Source organism: Geospiza fortis, unplaced genomic scaffold (assembly GCF_000277835.1).
Source record: "Geospiza fortis unplaced genomic scaffold, GeoFor_1.0 scaffold909, whole genome shotgun sequence".
NCBI classification, from domain to species: Eukaryota; Metazoa; Chordata; class Aves; order Passeriformes; family Thraupidae; genus Geospiza; species Geospiza fortis.
This window is the reverse complement of record NW_005054520.1, coordinates 261,129-278,791: the sequence shown is the minus strand read 5'-3', so window position 1 is coordinate 278,791 and position 17,663 is coordinate 261,129. Positions and strand designations below refer to the sequence as shown.

At 47.0% G+C, this 17,663-nt stretch overlaps 1 protein-coding gene across 1 annotated transcript in view; it reads left to right on the top strand.

Annotated features, from left to right (window-relative positions):
• The window catches only part of FRAS1 (Fraser extracellular matrix complex subunit 1), a 104,123-nt gene that overhangs the window by 62,811 nt on the left and 23,649 nt on the right, over positions 1-17,663 (top strand). Inside the window, 16 exon segments of the mRNA XM_031063660.1 lie at positions 407-553; positions 3,319-3,465; positions 4,107-4,247; positions 4,338-4,478; positions 4,713-4,856; positions 5,194-5,461; positions 6,695-6,779; positions 8,456-8,577; positions 8,579-8,687; positions 10,954-11,107; positions 12,839-13,017; positions 13,873-13,989; positions 15,792-15,906; positions 16,360-16,497; positions 16,685-16,717; positions 17,330-17,462. Of these exon segments, the coding sequence (XP_030919520.1) occupies positions 407-553; positions 3,319-3,465; positions 4,107-4,247; positions 4,338-4,478; positions 4,713-4,856; positions 5,194-5,461; positions 6,695-6,779; positions 8,456-8,577; positions 8,579-8,687; positions 10,954-11,107; positions 12,839-13,017; positions 13,873-13,989; positions 15,792-15,906; positions 16,360-16,497; positions 16,685-16,717; positions 17,330-17,462 (2,173 nt within the window).

Genomic DNA, 17,663 nt, shown 5'->3' with positions numbered 1-17,663 from the left:
GGATGTGAATCTTCAGGGAAGTGTGGAACTGTCAGAAAAGCACTCGATGGTTCCTGCACAGACAAAGAGGATCTAACCTGAAGCTAGCTGGGAGAAAGCATGAGAGGGAGGTATGTGCTAGCCCTTTTTTCACTCTTCTCTGTTAGACAGGTCCTGGCCACATCCTGCAAGGGTTTTTCTTAAGAAGGGAAGGCTGAAGAGAAGAGGGTAAAAAGAAGGAAAGAAAGGAGAGGATCCTTTCTTGGGTGGAGGGCACTGTGCACCACTGAGGGCTTAGACTTGGCAGGAACTTCTGGTGCTCACCACCCCTGCTCCCAGTCTCAGAGTGTTTCTGCTGAAGCCTGTGGCACTTGCCCTGAGACCTGTTTTTCCTTGACCAGAAGCCTTGTTTTTGCTGTCCCTGCAGGGTGCCACCCTTCCTGTAAGAGCTGCACTGGTGAGGGTCCCTTGTCCTGCTCGTCCTGCAGTGCCAGCCTGGTGCTGTCCCACACGGGCGCGTGTGCTCCGCTCTGCTCCCTGGGCTACTACAGGGATGACAGCAACACCTGCAGACGTGAGTGCCTCTCCCCCAGCCCCCTCTCCTTCCCACAGTGCATTTTCCAACCTGGCTTTTCTTGCTTCTTTGCTCACCATGGCTGTTGCCTGGAAAGAAAAGGGTTCAGGTGCCTAAAAACGTGATGTGAGTTGACAGAGGTGATGAGCTGCCTCAGGAGCAGAGCCTAGAGCAGGGGTGAAATTTCAAAACAGTTGCAGTTTTGTTATTGACCTCAAAAGACAAGAGGCTTTGTGTCCTGCTGTAAAAATCTGCAGGAGCATTTGTGTAGGTTTCCCTGTGATGGATTCTGGACTTGATGAAAACTTGGCAAGTTGAGACCAGTTTTAATGAGTCCTTACTAAGGCAAACCCCCTCCCCACTGCACTGCTTGCCAGTACATGCCATGGAAGCTGCACTGGAGCTTTAATGTCCATTTCTCCTCATGGGAAACCCCAGGAGAATCTAGGCACAGCTTGGTAGACACAGACCTGAGCTGCTCCTAATGATCTGGTGGAATTGATCTGGTGTTAGGCTATGTTTTATCCCACGATTGCTATTCTTTGTCCATCTCTCAGGGCCTCTCTTTTCCTTTTTTATTTTGCGTTCACTCTGACTCTGGGTTATTTCTCTCAAAAATTATTTGGCTTGATGTTCTAAAATTCAAAATTATATGGCCCAAAGATACAAAAACCTGGAAAAAGCCCTGCTTGAATTGTCTCACTATAATACACATACCTAAAAGTGAGTGAATGCTGATGTGGTTTGGTCACTGTGAACCTGAACACTCAGATTAATGAAGTCTGGTGTTACCCTGATTTAAATTCTCCCAATTTATGATAAAATAACTCTGTTGCACTAAGTCCAGGTATCAGTGTCATCCTACCTAGACCCAATTTTGTCACTGATGAGGTCCTGTAGGAGGAAACTGAAGTGGTTGTCAGCTTTACCTGCCTTTTGTTGAAATAGATGGTTCTCCTGAAACTATTATTTCCATCTGATCAGCAGAAATGGAGACACCTTACATAAGTTCAAAGAAATAGCTGGAAGGACTTGTACCATTCTTCTGATGTGGAAAAAAAAAAGAAAAAGGGCATTCAATAATAATAATAAAAAAAGAAAGAAATAAAAAAATAGGAATTAAAAAAAATGTTCTGGTTGGTTTCCTACAAGCTCAATAAAATACTCAGTTTTCTCCAGCAGTAGGGATTCCCTTCTAGCTTGCTGCACCAAAATATCTCCCTTTCTTATTAACATGTCACTTTCTAATGAAAGCTTTCCTGTTGATAGCTCCTGCCTCAGGATATCAACTGGACTGGGAATGTTCATGAGGCCTGCACCCTTCCTGAATTTGGTTCAGGGGCTCAGATAGATTTTTTTTTTGCAAGCCAATTTAGCTACTCTAATCTCCTTATTGCAAATGGCTTTTTAAGAAGTGTTTGTAATCCTTGGAGCAGGGGGCTCAAGGCCAAGTGTGTTGGATTTTTGTCATTCCAAGTGTCACTTGTGCCTTTTCAAGTGCTGCTGATAAGCCAGGGAGATACAAATTGTCCCAGGCTGCTGGGAAACTGCCACTTGGAGGGAATGAAGATTGTTTAATCGGAGGTTGGCTGCCAGGCTGAGAAAATCTGGTCCCTTTTCAACGTTTATTTTAGTCTCTTTGCACTTTTGAGGAACTCATGGTTGGAATGAGGTTCAGAGAGATGCTGAGTGCACGTATGGGCCCTGGGAGATATTTTTAAACTCAATGACATCCTGGCCCAGGAACAGTGAGAAGCTTAACGGGCTTAAAAATGCAGATAGGGAGTCATGCTGATAAAACAAGCAGACAGGTTTGCTTCCAGATACAGTTTTTGCTTACTCTTCTGGCATGCCTCCATGGGTAGCCAGATTCCCGTGGATTTAGACCGCATGTAGAATGTTTTACTGTATTTTTAATAGTTGGTTCTTTCGAGCACTTGAAAAAAATAATTTTTTCATGTAGTGTTCTTAAGTGAAGAAAAATCAGAGTGGCACCAGAGCACCTAAAAGCAGCTGCTTGATTCTTTAGGTAAACATTTTGCTAGAAATCATTTGTAGATCAATAAAATGCAGACCTTCTGTGACATTTTTTAGAGAACTGTTTTGAAAAACACTGTGTTCCTGCTTCAGGGAGAGCAACGTGGGTATTTTCACATTTACTTTGGAGGATTTTTGGTTATAAATCTGTGTTTTGAATGAACATGTCAGTATTTATCACCCAAACTGTTACTACAAAGTTTAGTTCCTGGACATCAAAGAGGTGAGTTGAAATATTCTGAACCTCTGGACTTTGATCCTAGATTCAGTAAATCCCTGAATTTTTTTTTTCCTGGCATCTTTTGGCTCCCTGCAGCTCCAGAATTTCACACTGTGCGCAGATAAAAAGGTACAAACGTTAAGTGAAATTAAATGGGCCTTTGGTCCCACCAAGGATTGCAGCAGTCTACTCTGCTCTCCAAATTTTTGTGTTTCAGTTGTATGAAAAAGGAAATATAAAAAAAAAACAGAGGCAAGGAAAGCTCTTATTTGGGGATTTGGATTCAGGGTCCATGTTTTACCCTGACCTGTCCAGAGGAAAGTAAGAAGCAGTGTGAGGGGACATTCCAGCCTACTCCAAATGAAACGAGGCTCTTTACACTTTGGAGAATGTGAAAAGGAGCAAAACAAGCAAAAACCCTGGAGTGTTCACAGAGGACAAGAGGGATAGCGAGGCTGCAGGGTAACCAGCATGAGGAATGAGCCTGTTTTTCCTTGTGTTCCCACAGCTTGCAGCAGCCAGTGCCGGAGCTGCGACTCGGCCGCCAGCTGCACGTCGTGCAGAGATGCAGCCAAGGTCCTGCTCTTTGGGGAGTGCCAGTACGACAGCTGTGCTCAGCAGTATTACCTGGACTTTTCCACCAACACTTGCAGAGGTGAAAAATGCCTTGCTGGTTTCAAGGGGAAAAAAAAAGGAAAGAGAAAAAGGAATAAATGCAAGTGGCCTTGGCTAAGAATCCGTTAGATGGCAGCGGGAGCTGTGCAGGTGGCCTGCTTTAAAAAGGGTGCAGGAAGGGGAAAATTGTTCAGTGACAGGTTGCTTGCGAGGTTTCTGCTGGTTTGTTTTTTTTTGCTTTTTGGGCAGCCTGCTGTCACATACTTGAGCCTTTCAGTGGAACAAGATGATTGCAAATCGCTCTCTTGTAAATGATTTTGTAACTGAGCCAGCAAAGTTTTCAGGGGTCAGGTCCAGCAATTCATTTAGTCACGGGTCAGCTGATAAGGAGTGAGCTTGCCAGGCTAAGTCTCTTTCCAGGGGCTTATCTGGCCTCCTGTACTTACCTGTCTCTCTCTCTGTCTTACTAAATCCTGCATCACTGGATGGCTGCAGAAACAGCAGTTTGGAGGGATTTAAAAGACACGTGACTTGAAAGATTTCCAGAACTCCCCAGCAGAGTGTTCCATGATGGAAATAAGTGATGCTTTCCCACAGCTTGTAGACCCCAAGTGCTAAGCCCTTGTGCAGGGTGAGCACCCCGGAAAGGGCTGCCCTGAACTGATTTCTGTTTTCTTCCAGAGTGTGACTGGAGCTGTAACGCCTGCAAAGGTCCCCAGAGGACTGACTGCCTGCAGTGCATGGAAGGCCACCTTCTCCACGAAGGAGCTTGTGTGGAACAGTGCCCTCCAGCTTTCTACCAGGAATCAGACACATGCCAGAGTGAGTTTTCATGGAGCATTCCCTCCAACATGTTCCCCTGCTTGTCTCCCAAGAGCTGCCATGCTGAGCTCTTTGCCTGTGTCTCTTCAGGGTGTGACCAGCCCTGCCTTCGGTGCCACCAAGCAGACAAGTGCAGCCTCTGCCCAGCCCCGTTCTTCCTCCTGGGCAGTGCCTGTGTTCCCAAATGTGGGCAGGGATACCATGCAGACAAGGCACAGCGCCAGTGCACAGGTGAGCACCGTGAGCTTGGTGCAGGCACGGTGGGCAAATGAGGAAGGAACTGCTTGCCAACTTTTATCATAGCTCTTTGCCCACTGTCTTGACTCTTTTTGTCAGGTAGGTAAGACACGCATAGTGGTGTTTCTGCTCTGAGCCTGGGGACAGCTCTGCGTGCCAGTGGCTGTGCTGGTTTTGAGACTGAGACTGGTTTTGTCTCAGTGGGGTTGTGCTTTCCATCCCATGCAGCTTGTCCTCCTGGATGCCTGGAGTGTGACAGTGCCAGCCTGTGCCACCTCTGTGACAGCAGCACGTTTCTGAAGAATAAGATCTGTGTTTCTGCCTGTGGCCAGGGTTTCTATGGCAATCCACGGACCAGAGAGTGTGAAGAAGGTGAGTGCCTCTCTAGAGACAGCACCATTTATCATCAGTGTAAAGCCAGTGACAAAATGTCTTGGGGGAAATCCCTTCCTGAATCAAGTTGAGTGGTTACTTATCCATTCTTTATTCTAAATGAAGATTTACTAGTCTGTCTGCAGCTGGCTTTCAGTTCTGTGACAGGGAAATCAAGGTGGGAAGTGATTTGCCCAAGTCGTGGTGGGGATTGGGATGGATTGCAGTTCACCTGGGTCAGGAATGAGCAGGCCACCCAAAACCGGTGCTGACAGGCATGATGCCAGCACAGCCCAGGTGGTCCCTGCAGTAACACCTCTCCCTCCTTTCCCTTCAGGCAGCAGGCATCCCCGGAGCTCCCGTGTGAGCAGCACCCTGACGGTGGGCATTGGCGGGGTGCAGCCCCTAGACCCGGCCCTGCTGGGCTGTGATCCGGCCGGTTCCTGGGGCCAGCCGCAGTTCCAGGTGGACAGCATTCCCTCCACCGGCCGGCTGGTGATGCTGCAGGCTGGGCGGGAGGTGCCGCTGAGCCCTGGCCAGCGCTTCAGCTGCGCGGACGTGCGGGGCCGGAGGGTCCGCTTCGTGCACGGCACACAGGAGCCCAGGTGACTCGGGGGAGGCCTCTTTACTGAGCTCTTGCCTCACAAAAAAATTGCTATATCTTGAGAACGGGGATTTCCTTTTCCCTTGGAAGCATTCCTATGGGGAGGCACACTTCCCACTGCTGCTAAATCGACTTGCAGCTTCTTACACTGTACTGTAGTGTAACTGGTGCTGCAGAACTTCTCAGTTCGTGGTGGAAGAGCTCACTGCGACCCAATCCCAAACCTTCTGTGCTTTTGGGGTGCAGGAATATGTCCCATCTTCAGGGCACTCAGCTGAGAGTTAAAACTGGCATATTAATCTGATTGTTACCACAGTTTGTTGACATTGTTAGGAAGATGCTCAAGCGATGTCACTGCTGTGCTCTCTGGCATAGTTTGCCTTCAGCCATTCCTTGTTTGCCTCCAGTGTGAGCTCTGTTAGTACCCTGGAATAATTAGTGGTGATTAGTAGCTGGCAAAGCTCACACTGCAAGGGTGTTGCAGGGAAGCAGATTTTTCCTGCAGCCAGGCAATAAGCCAGCCACCCTGCCAAATCTCACACTTGATTTGCATCACCATAAAGCCTTGGCACCAGAGTGACATGGGTGGAACTGTTCTAAATTTCTGGCTGTATAAATCAGGGCGGTTTTCCATCTAAATCAGATCTGAGGAAGACTTTCGGGTGTCCTGATGCCAAGGGTTAGCTGGTGTTCACCAGACTTCAGGCATATGTTCCTGTATTTCCTGTATCCTGCTTTTTTTTTTTAGTCTACCTGGTAGTCACCATGAAATGTCAGCATCTTGTCTTGAGAAACAAAGCTGCTTTATTACCAAATATTACTCTATTTATTATTTATATTGTTACTTTAAACTTCAAGGTGTTTGGGGTGGCATCACTGAAAAGTAAATGGCAAGGAAAATTCCTGGCAAGTCCCGAAGCCAGAGAAGTGAGGTTTTTCTTTAGCAGCATTTAAAACTGGCACTTTATCTTGGGGATGCCATCTGATGTTACTCAAAGGGAGATGAAGGTATTTATCACACAGCTAAAGGTGCTTTATTGCCTGTTGTGACTGTTGTGAATCTTCAGGAAAAAATACTATAAAAATGTAATTGAAGGAAACTTGAGCTAAAGCTTCTGTCACTGAGCCAGTCACTTTTGCTGAATATATAATGTGCTTATCATTGCTGAGTCCTGGAACAGTACTTCATTAATTTATATTATCCTGTATTTTGGCTTGCTGGGGACCTGTTTAGGAAAGGACAGTTTTCCTTGAAGGTCAGTGACCAAGACTCATTCTCCCACCTTGAGGTGATCAACATTCAAGCCTTCTCAACACAGGTAAGAAAGCCTGGAAACAACCCCAAATTTGGTACCATTTGAAGCCCTGGTTTCTTGCAGTGGTAACAGAGGAGCTGGACAGAACTCGAGCAGGGGTTCAGATCAGGCAAATTTGGCTCAGCTCTCCCTTAGGGCAGCAGCCAAGAGTCACATGGAGGAAAAGAACTTGGGGAATTGACTGGAGAAGTTGGCCTGTGTAATTTTGCTTGTGCAGGGAGTGGCAGCTGTGCAATCACAGAGCAATTATTAGTGAGGGCTGAGGAATCCCTACTGCTCCAATTGTCCTCTGGATCGGCTGATGCTCCAGTTCAGCCTCTTGCTGCAGGCCAATTGGGCCAGGATTGATCCTGACGGCAGGAGAGCTTTGACACTCAGGTTTAGTGCTCTGTTCTGGGACAGCTGGGAATTAAATCAGCACGAGCTGAGCTAGTTAAAGTGTGTCTCAAACTTCTCACTGCTTCTGGGCAAGGTGATGGTACTGCCAAGTGTCTCCTGTATTATTGTTATTTAAAGTCTGTGGCACAACCTATGGGTCTCACCCCAGGGAGGGTACAGGCACCTGAACAGGTTCCAGGTTTCCAGGGGGCTTTGCAGCTTACACTGAGCTTTTTCCAGTGTGGAAAGCTCTATCAGGAGTTGTGACTAGGCATATCCTTACAAATAGAAAGCCTAAAGTGCAAAAGAGAATCTGCTATTCTTAAGGCCCATTTACATCCTAAGAGGGGACCAAATGACTTGACAGAACTGTTCTAGTGGTGGCTCCTTCCTGCCTACAAGCCTGGCTCAGCCTCCACCCTCCCCATGGGTAATTTATATTCCATAGTAGTCATTCCCATAACTTCTGGAAATTAGAAGTGCTCTACTTTGTCCTTTAGAATAAGACAAACGGTGGGTTTTAATCCTGCAGTGTTTATATTGATTCTGGCTGGTGCTGAGATCTTGGCTCAGCCTAATCTCTTGTTTGCCTCAGTAGGACGTTCTCCAAGTAAGAGCTGCAGTCACTGCCCCAGAATACATAAGTGAGGTTTAATGATAGGAATTCTGGCTGCTGATCCCTAATAACCCTGGGAAGCCGTGCACAGGTGAGGTGGCTCCCTGGTGGATGTTCCCAGGGCTTTGCCTTTGTCTCTGTGGGAACAACTCCCTCCCGAGGCAGTGCATTACCCATGGCAAATGGTGTTTCTTGGGATCAATAGACACTGCAGATTGAAACTTTTCTTGATGACAGAGAACTGGAGAACTAATTCAAACCAGCAGAAATATGGCCTCTAGCAGGTTTCTGGTATAAGTTGAGTAAGGCTGTGGGGAGTGTTGGAAATGAAATAAATACTGATGATGAAGACACCCGGTTTTGCTGTCATCTCAAAAGGCTCATGAGCATCAGCTAGAGTCAGGTGCTTGCTATATAAATGTCCCAAGTTTTTGCCTTTCCTAAGCCAAATGTGGCATGAGAATCTTCTTTTAAAGGTGCTAATTCAGTTTAAATGCTAAATATTCTTAGATTTGCCCATTGGGGGGAAAAGGTGTGGAGAGTGATTCTCTGCTGCTAAGAAATAGGAGATTTCCAGGGATGAAGTGAGCTGATGTCCTTATCCCCAAACTTTAAATTCCAGCCTTTGATCATGATCCAGCCTCCCAGGCTCAGCAGACACCTCAGAGCTGCTTTTGTGTTCCAGGCACCGTTCGTGTTCAGGAATGAGCCCCTCCTCGTTGGCAGGGGGCAAACCGGGACCATATCGGAGCTGGTGCTTGGCGTGGGGGACAGTGACAACCCTCAGGACGTGGTGCTGATGGTCCTGGCGCTACGCCCACGACGGCTCCGACAGCCGGCAGGACACGGCTCTGCTGCAAGTGAGCGACGGGTACCACTTCCAGAACATCCTGCTCCTCATCAGGATTGCTCCCGAGGTATGTGCTGGCACATGAGCCTTGGCAGGCACGCTGGGGGTCTGGAGGAGTGCCACTCTGTCCCTGAGGTGTCACTAATCCTGAATAACCAGCTGGAGGAGGTAGTGGGTTGAGTGATTTTTGGAGGTGTCCTGAATTTTTGGTTTGTCACAGCTCCAGTTGTGCAGCTTTGCTGATTCAAAGTCCATAGTTGCTTGATAAAAGGTAATAGACTGTAATAAAGCAGAAGGAAAAAAGCTGAAGACGTGTTCATTCCTTACTAATGTGAAAGAGTAGCAACAAGTAGAGCTGTCATTAGAGGTCACAGTTTGCAGTCTTTTATGTAGAGATCTGACACACTGTCTTGGAGTTCCCCCCCTTGGGAAGGAGCTAGGAGGAGATGACATTGCCCCTCTTTGGCCCTCTCTGCTGTGTGAGATGTCTTTCACAGCAGCTTGGGCAGGACAATTTAAGGGAGCTTGGTGAGTGCTCCATGTGGCCCAAAAGGAGGCCCTGATCCCATTTGGAGCCTGCAGGTTCCCCTAAATGTATGGTAGCAATTAATGTTAATTAGTGCTGTGACTCATTCAGCAGGCTGGGGATGAAAAAGGCGTTGTTTTCAAGGCTGGTGCTGCTGTTAGACTCCTGGAATAAGAGGAGCCCTGCCTGTGGTTTTCACCCAGACCGCTTCCATGGCCCTAAGGAGCCTGAACAGGATCACAAGGGCTGTGGAAATGCTTGGACACCACTCTGTGTTCTTTGTAACACCTTTTTTCCCCCACTGCTGATTTAGCAGGTTCCTGTAAATGCCAGTGAGGGTGAATTGCTGAGAGTGGTTTGTTTTATTATCCTGTTTTGTGCTCCCTTGTCTCTCCTTATCATTCCACATTTCTCTGTGCGGCACTTGGCTACGGACGAGAATGAAGGTGGTGACAGAGATGAGAGCAGGGCAGCTTTAAGTGCTTTTTCCAGTCCCTTTGGTTGCTAATGGCTGCTTTTCCCATCCAGACCCTTTGCTGGAACTGTTGCAGTTCTAAGGGACATGGAAGCCTTTCTTTTCTGAGAGGCCAGGGAGAACACACAAAAAAAGGCAACATTTATTTATTTTAGGGGTACCCCAGACCTCTAGAGGTCCAGCTAAGGAAGGCCTCCAAGGATTTGCAAGGCAGCTGACCTTGCCGTGCCTGGGAGCAGGTAGATGAAAACACTTTTACATTTTAAAAATATTTTTAAATAGATTACCAAGCAAAAAGTGCTGTCTCATGAGTCTGTCCTTATTAACAAGCAGCATCAAAGCCATGTGGGAATGGTATCACATCGTGCTGGATGGGTTTGATGTGGCCAGTGAAGGAACATTCAGTTATTTAGTGACCTAGGAACTGAAGGTTTCCATGTTTATAACAAACCCACAGTGTAAGTGCAGCACGAAATAGGTGGGTGCGCGGCAGACATGCCAAAAAGGAGGTCAGGAATCATCCTGTAATGTGGTTCCTTCTCACAAACAATCTTTTTAGCTCTCTCTCCTGTCTCTGTGGCAGATCCAGAAGAACAGAGCAGTGAGTCATTTATCAGTTTGGGGGCTGATTATGTGGAGTAGCAAGGGAGGAGGGAGGTGATCCCTTAGATGGAGCAGTCAGGATTTTGACTGATCACACAGTTCAAGGCGAACTGCAGCCACAGCCAGTTTCAAGGTGAATGTGCAGAAATCCACAAAAGAAGTCACATTTAGAGCAGCTGGGCTTATAAGAAAGAGCCATGGCATGGAAGAGGTCACAGGGATTTTGGTGACCTGTCTGACAAAGCAAATTAGAGCCAAAAAGGGCTGGTATAATCCTTGAATGCCAGAGTAGTGTTACTGAAATAAATGGAAACTGTAGTGAAACTATTATTGCAATCCAGTGCTGACATCCACATTTCAGGAAGTTTAAATTAATATTGGAAAAAAAATTTAAAAAGCCACAGGAATAGTTTGAAGGTGAGGAAACCCACAAAGTAACTAAAGACTTGGGTGGATGCTCAGAGACAATGAGCATGGTGGGAAAAGAAAAAATTATGGAGGGAGACTTGAGTTTAGGGTCAGCAGCAGGAAATTTGGAATTAGAGGATGAGGTCAGTTCTACAGGCTGGGAATGGGGTCTGAGGGATACAGCAGAAAATTTCTTCAAGCAGACAACCCGGGTAGAATGCCTAAGAAATTCCAGAATACTCTCCTTGATCCTCTCTTTTCCCTTGGAAGTGCCATTGCTGACGTTGCAATCAGTCTTTCCCTGCTGTCCCCGGCCTGCAGGGTGCCAGGAGCCCCCGGCTGGTGAGCAATTCCCTGGTGTGGGTGCCCCAGGGAGGAATGCTGCAGATCTCCAGGACAATCCTGCACGCCGAGCTGCCCGGTACCAGGGACTCTGACATCACCTACACCATCACTGAGGAGCAGCCCAGACATGGTAAATCCCCTGCAGTCCTGCTGTCCCACAGCAGCACCCTTCCAGGCTGTTATGTGCACGTTTGGGGAATATTTCCTTCGGGTGGTAGGGTGGCTGAGTGTGCTAACCTCATCTTTTTCCACTCCTAATGGCTGTGCAGAGGAACAAAGCACTTTTGCCCTTCCTGATCATCTGTGTTGCTCCAGTTGTGGTGGAATCCTGGCGTGTTTACAGCCCTGAGAGAGCAGAATGTTAGTGCCAAAAGATCATCCTCCGTGGTGAATGCCTGCCTTGAGAAGCACAGAGCAGTGTCTGCCTCTAGAAACTGCTGAGCAGAAATGTACTTTGAAGAATTCCCTGCATTCTGTGACATTTGATTTAATTTGGCCCAGAGGAAGGGGTTGCTGACCAAAACAGGAATTCTGGTGTTGTTCGGATCTGTAGATAATTCTTATTTCCAGATTCCTTCTGAGAGGCTCTGAGCTCAGCTCTTGGAGCAGTGACTTTCACCAGAAACCCCATGCTTAGGGGGGATCTTCTGGGCACAGGGTAAGGGGGATGTGGAAGGTTCTGGGATTTGTGATTGAGCCATAAATGGAGAAACACAGGATGAAAAAGAGGTGTCATGTGGAGGGAATTGAAATATGGAAAGAAAAGAAAAATGGAAAGAAAAATGCTTCTTTCTTTCTCAGCATCACTATTTTCTTCACAAAATCCATGTCTTCAAATAACATGTTTTGCACTTCTAAGAAATGATACCGCATTTAATTTGCCGACCTGGGAAAATTAGAGGATCCCTCTAGCAACATCCATGTGGTTTTTTTATTTCCTTTTGCTGGGAGGACAGGCTGGTTTCCATCAGCTGCCAGCACCTGATGGAAACACAGATAATGAGAGTTTTGCAGTTTAGAAGAGAAGTAATTAATTTGTATTCCCCCTTTTGCTTTCTGCAGATGAAGGTCTGTCTTCCTTTTTTCAATAAGCATTTACATGAAAACAGGAGTTTTTCCCTGAGGAGCTTGTCTCCTGCTGCCTAACCCTAACTAAAATTTATAATCCTGTATTTGTATCACCATAATTATTGCTGCTGTGATTAATTGCAGTAATATAAGCAGGTTTTTAGCTGCAGGAAGAAGCAGCAGAAATCAATGATCCCCAAAATTTTATCTGAAATACTGTTTTGCAGAAAGGGAGGGAAAAAGTAAGAGAGAGAAATGTGGAAAATTGGTCCTGAATCCAGGAGGCCTTATCTGCCTAACTTAGTATGTGAATAATGGGAAAGATATTCATACCCATAGAAAATATAGAATTTGATTTTTAGGGGAACTCTCATGAGCAAAACCATAAGATCTGGAATGTAATTAGGGTACTGAAAAAGGAATTTTAGCCCAGAGTTTGATGATGGAATGGAAGTGTGATATTGCATCTTGCTGAATTACTTTTTTTTGTTGCTCCAACTTTTCAAGGGGGGTTTGTGGAAATGAAATGGGAGAGCTTATGATGGATGATTCACATAACAGAGCAATTAATTATCAATCAGCAGAATTATCAGCCCGTTTAATGGAATTAATTAACAAGATTGCCCAGTGACACCAGGATGTCTCAATGTCTGCTGATGGCTTTTGGGAGCTCTGCTGGCATTTCTGTCACTTGACACTGCGTGGAAAAAAGCTCTGAGAGGGTGGGCATTTGCCTTGGCTGCTCCTTGGCTTGCTGCCTGTGTTCTCCCAAGCTCCTGCTTGCCTTTCCCAGGGGAAGTGGTGCTGCTGGTGCCCATGGCGGCAGACGGCCCGGCGGGCTCCTGGCAGATCTTACCCGATGGAAGAGCAGCCTCCCCCACCACCTCCTTCACCCAGCAGGACATCAGCGATGGCATCGTGTGGTACAGGCACTCGGGGGCTGAAGTGGAGAGTGACTCCTTCCAGTTCCAGGTATTCCTTGTCCTTTCCCTAGAAATACCACGTGGCAGCTCTGTGAGGTGACTCCACTCATGTCCTGTGGAGTCAGGACACAGCATCCTCTCCTAAAACCTAGAATATTGACACCAAGTGAAAAACGTTCCAAGTGACTTTTTAAAAATTGGTGAGCCCAGAGTCACACAGCCCTTAGTTTCTAAGCTAATAATTTCATTTTGGCTTCAGAGTCCTCTGTCTTGCGAACAGGCCAAAAGGTAGAAATACTCCCCAGCAGCTGGGAAACTGAAATAAATCCCCACTCCCCAGAGGTTTAAGAGCCATAAAATTGCTCAGACAGGCCCTTGCTGTTTGCTGGGAGGGTTTCACAGCCTGCCCTCAGTAAGCCTACGTGAACACTGGCACGCAGTGTTTGTTACATCTGGTTTACAAGGCAGGAGCAATTACTGTAGCACCGCAGAGGCAATTAAGGTAATTTCTAAAGTAATTAACATAAGTGATAATGAGGAATTTGTGAGCGTCAGTGTTGAACAAGCTAATCTTTGGCTTAATTGCTGCATTCCTCTTAGAGACTATGCATTTTGCATGAGTTGAGTGTTTGGGTTCACTATCTCAGAGCGGTAGCAATAACTGTACAGAGAGCTCAGAAAGGGAGCTGGGAATATGTGGTCACATCAGGACACCATGGCATCCCTGTCCAAGTCCAAGCCTTGAACTTTGGCTTGGGACATTTGATTGGTTTTAGGACAGAGCAGGTGCAGCAAATGGCTAAAATGACATTGTTCTTTTCATCAGAGCTTACATTTTATGCATTTTCTAAACATTAAGCTTCAGGATGTTCGCTTATCCATTCCTGTGGCCTTTCCTTCCCAGGTGTCCAGCTCTGCCAGTCCACAAGCCAGCCTGGAAAGCCACGTGTTCAACGTTGCTGTTCTGCCCCAGACACCGAAGGCCCCTCAGCTTTCCCTCGGCTCCTCTCTGCACATGGCTGTAAGTGACAACCCCACACATATGGCTGGAGTAGGAATGGGAAAAAGAACCAGATTAGAAGAGTAACTGGGCTGGGAGGTGCAGATAATACCCATGAAAAGCTGAAAAACTCAGTATTAAAAGTAATGAATGTACAGACTGGAAAGGAGAGGGGGAAAGAGAAGCACCATCAATGTTTAATGCAATTCTTACCCTTTCCTGAGAAGCCAGGAGGAGGAATGGCAAGAGAGAAAAACTGTGGCTTAGACCATAATGAATGGGGTTTGCCAGTAGTTCCACTGTAAACTTGATCCCACCTGCTGCTCTGGGAATGACTATTTGAATGAGAATGGTCTCTCCAAGCTGGTTCCTTCCCCAGCTGTGTTGATTGGAAAGATGATCATAGAGTTTCAAGTCAGTTTTGTGGGCTCTCAGGCTGTGGTGCAAGCCTTCCCTGTGTGTCCCCACTGCCTGTGGCTGTCCCCTCTACTTTTCCTGGCCTGCATGCCAGGCATGGGGCCAGGAAAGGCACAGGAAGCAATGGGAGAAGGATCAGTGGGAAGCCCATGGCACAACAGCCTTGTCAAGGTCTAAATAGTGGCGACCTTTCCTGTGTGATAATGAAACATGGTCAGACTGCTACTTGGAGCTGTTCATCTTCGTGCTCCTGACTTTTTGTTGTTGTCATTATTGACAAAATTGATGGGAGAGATGTCTGGCAGAGCCACACAGCACTGGGTTTTATAGCTAATTACTCCCCACAAAATTCAATAGGGTCATAAAACACCTTTTACCTCACCACCTGCAAGTCCCACCTTTGGGAGAGACAAATAGGCCTTGGAGGCAGCGAGGAAGAAACATAACCTTAAATCTTTCTGTCAGAAAATCCCACTTCCCTGCCCCAGTGTGATGGAGTTCTGTTCATTCATCTTCAGACTCCTTCAGAATGAGACTTCTAAAGCTGAGAGGAAAGCACAATACTGTGAGTCCTCCCATCCCTCTAGTCTTGACTTGGACTTGTGCTGCTGGGAAAGGTCCAGGGAAGTTTGATGACTCTTTTGTTAAACTGGACACAACATCTATATTGGTTTTTCTTCAATCAAGTAAACCTCATTCCCCCATATTGGTAACCTTTCATGTTCCAAAGCAGGTTATTTAAGTGCCCAAATCCTTAACTTAGCTTGTTCTCTTCCTATTTTTGCTCAAGATTATGAAATGAGCTGGATGATTTTCATACCCAGCTGAGCAGTTTAATTTGTTAATTCTGCAGGATTAAGGTTCATGAACATGTGGAAATTAACTGGTTTTGGGCACTTAAGTCTCTTCAAGCAGCACTGTAATTCCTTTAAGGCCCTGCCTGCCTTTGGTTCATGATAATCTTGTTATGGAAGGATCAGAGCAATTTTAGTCAGGTTTAAAATAAAAGGGAGAGCTTTGGTTCCTCTATATTCCAATTGAAAGGGCTGATTCATTTTCAGTCATTTTCTTTTGAAAGAGAATGGAGTCCAGCCACATCAGACTATATGAGAAAACTACACAGACGATGAACTACGTGTTCATCCAGGGGGTTCTTGATCAAGCTAGGTTTTCCTTTCTCTCTTTTTAATTGCTGTAGGCCAAAAGAGAAACCTGGCCACCTGTGAGTGTGGAGGTTGTGCATCTGCAGGGGACAGGGGGTCAGGGTCAGGTTTCAGAACTGGGCCTTTACATCTCCAGACTGTCTTATATTTACTAGAGCAAAGCAAATTCCCTTTCAATGCATTTTTGGGTGAATCTTCCCCTGTCTCTGGCCTTGATGCTCATGGTCTGATGTGTTTATTGAGGTGCTGGAGGACCGTGTGACAGTGATTGAGCCTCATCACCTCTCCTTTGTAGACCCGGAGGTTCCCAGTGAGAAAATCCTGTACAACGTGACTGTGCCTCTCCTTCCTGGGCAAGGCAAGTGAACCTGCTGCATTGCCACATTTTCTGAGCACATCTCCTCCTTCCCTCGGAGTAGCACTCTGTGGAGGCACCTGTTAATCCATTTGGCCTCTTTCCTTGGCTTTTAAATGCCTTATTCCTTAACCCAGCTCCTTTGGCTTCTTTAGGAATGTGCTGCAGGGTTCAGACAGTTTTTGCTGCTGTCTGAACAATACTGAATGTTGTGTCCCATGGCTTTCTGCTTCCCACCTCTTGAGTGAGAGGTTCTGTGAAGAAATGCCTCAGTGAGGAATCTCTGTTTCTCTTGTCCCTAGAGCCCATCCTTCAAGCAGTTGCATCTGTGTGACTTGTTCTGGGAGCGGTACAAAGAAGTACCCAAAGGGGAAAAAGCAAAGGAAGCTGTGGGATCAGATGGAGTGATGGAGTAATTAATCCCTCCTGGTAATGCTGATGTCTCTGCATCCACAGGTATTGTGGAGCACAGGGACTGGCCTCTGTCCCCAGCCAGGTACTTCAGCCAGGCCGACATCAACCACGGCAGGATCGCTTATCGCCCGCCGACCGCCGCTCCTCACCTCCGGGAGATCACGGCCTTCTCCTTCGCAGGTGAGCTCCCAGTGCTCCTGCAGGGCTGGGACACCAGCTGCACTGCTGCTGCTCCTCCTTGCTGAGGAAAGGCTCTGCCCAGTTCAACATCAGCACTTCAAATTTCTCCCAAATCCTCCGAGTCCACGTCAAGGCATGCTTTCCTCTCCTGACCACAGTCGCTCTGTGCTTGTGTTTGTCCCGCCAGGTCTCCCGGAGTCCGTGAGCTTCCGATTCACAGGTATGTCAGCCACTTTTTCTTGCCTGGCCACAGCAGTTTTCATCCTTCTTTTGCCCTTCCCATTGCCTGTTGCCCCTCGGCCTTTGTTCTGCTGCAGGCACACCTGTGGGCACTCAGTAGGAATTTCTGGAAATGCATGTGCCTGGGGAATATTAATTTGTCAGGTTCCCAGCAGTGTTTTACAGAAGCTGAGCTGCAGCTTGCTAGAGACATCTTTTTCCAGTGACTGCCTGGAATCAATCCTAAAAGCCTGATTTATCCCCGTTGTCCCCCCAGTGTGAACAAGGAGTTTTATGCTCTCATTTTCTTTAATACAGCATGGAGACATTTCTGCAATTAAATTGCCACGGATAAGCTGCTTGCTTATTTAACACATCTTTCTGTTTCCATGTGCTTTCTGGCTTCCACTAGCAAGAAGAAGTCCATGTTCTGAGTTAGGGGCAGAGAGAAATGCTCTTGGCCTGAGTGAAGTGTGTGTATGCTCACAGATAAAGGTGGGAGATGAGTCAGCAATGTGGAATGGTGATTTTTGTACAGACAGGTGAATTTCCCAGGTGAAGGGTCCCTGCAAACCCATCCCTGCACTCAGACATGGTTTCTGTCTGTGCCTAGTGTCTGGTGGGGAGCACACGAGCCCAGAGATGGTGTTTGTCATCCACCTGCTCTCTGCTGAGCAGCAGCCTCCAGTCTTCCAGATCGCAGCTCCCTTCCTGGAGGTCAGCCAGGGGGGCAGAGCCACCATCGGTGAGTGGGGTGCATGGGGCACGGGCTGGGGCTCAGTTCTCTGCCAGGAGGCCCAGCTTCATTTGCCCAGGGGTCACTTGAGAGCCAGTCTAGGAGAGAATTCCCTGACACAGCCTGAGCATCATCAGGGCACATACCATTTCCATGGAACTTGTAGCTCTCAGGCTGGGGGAGCTCCAGAATTATTTACTTTTCTTGTACT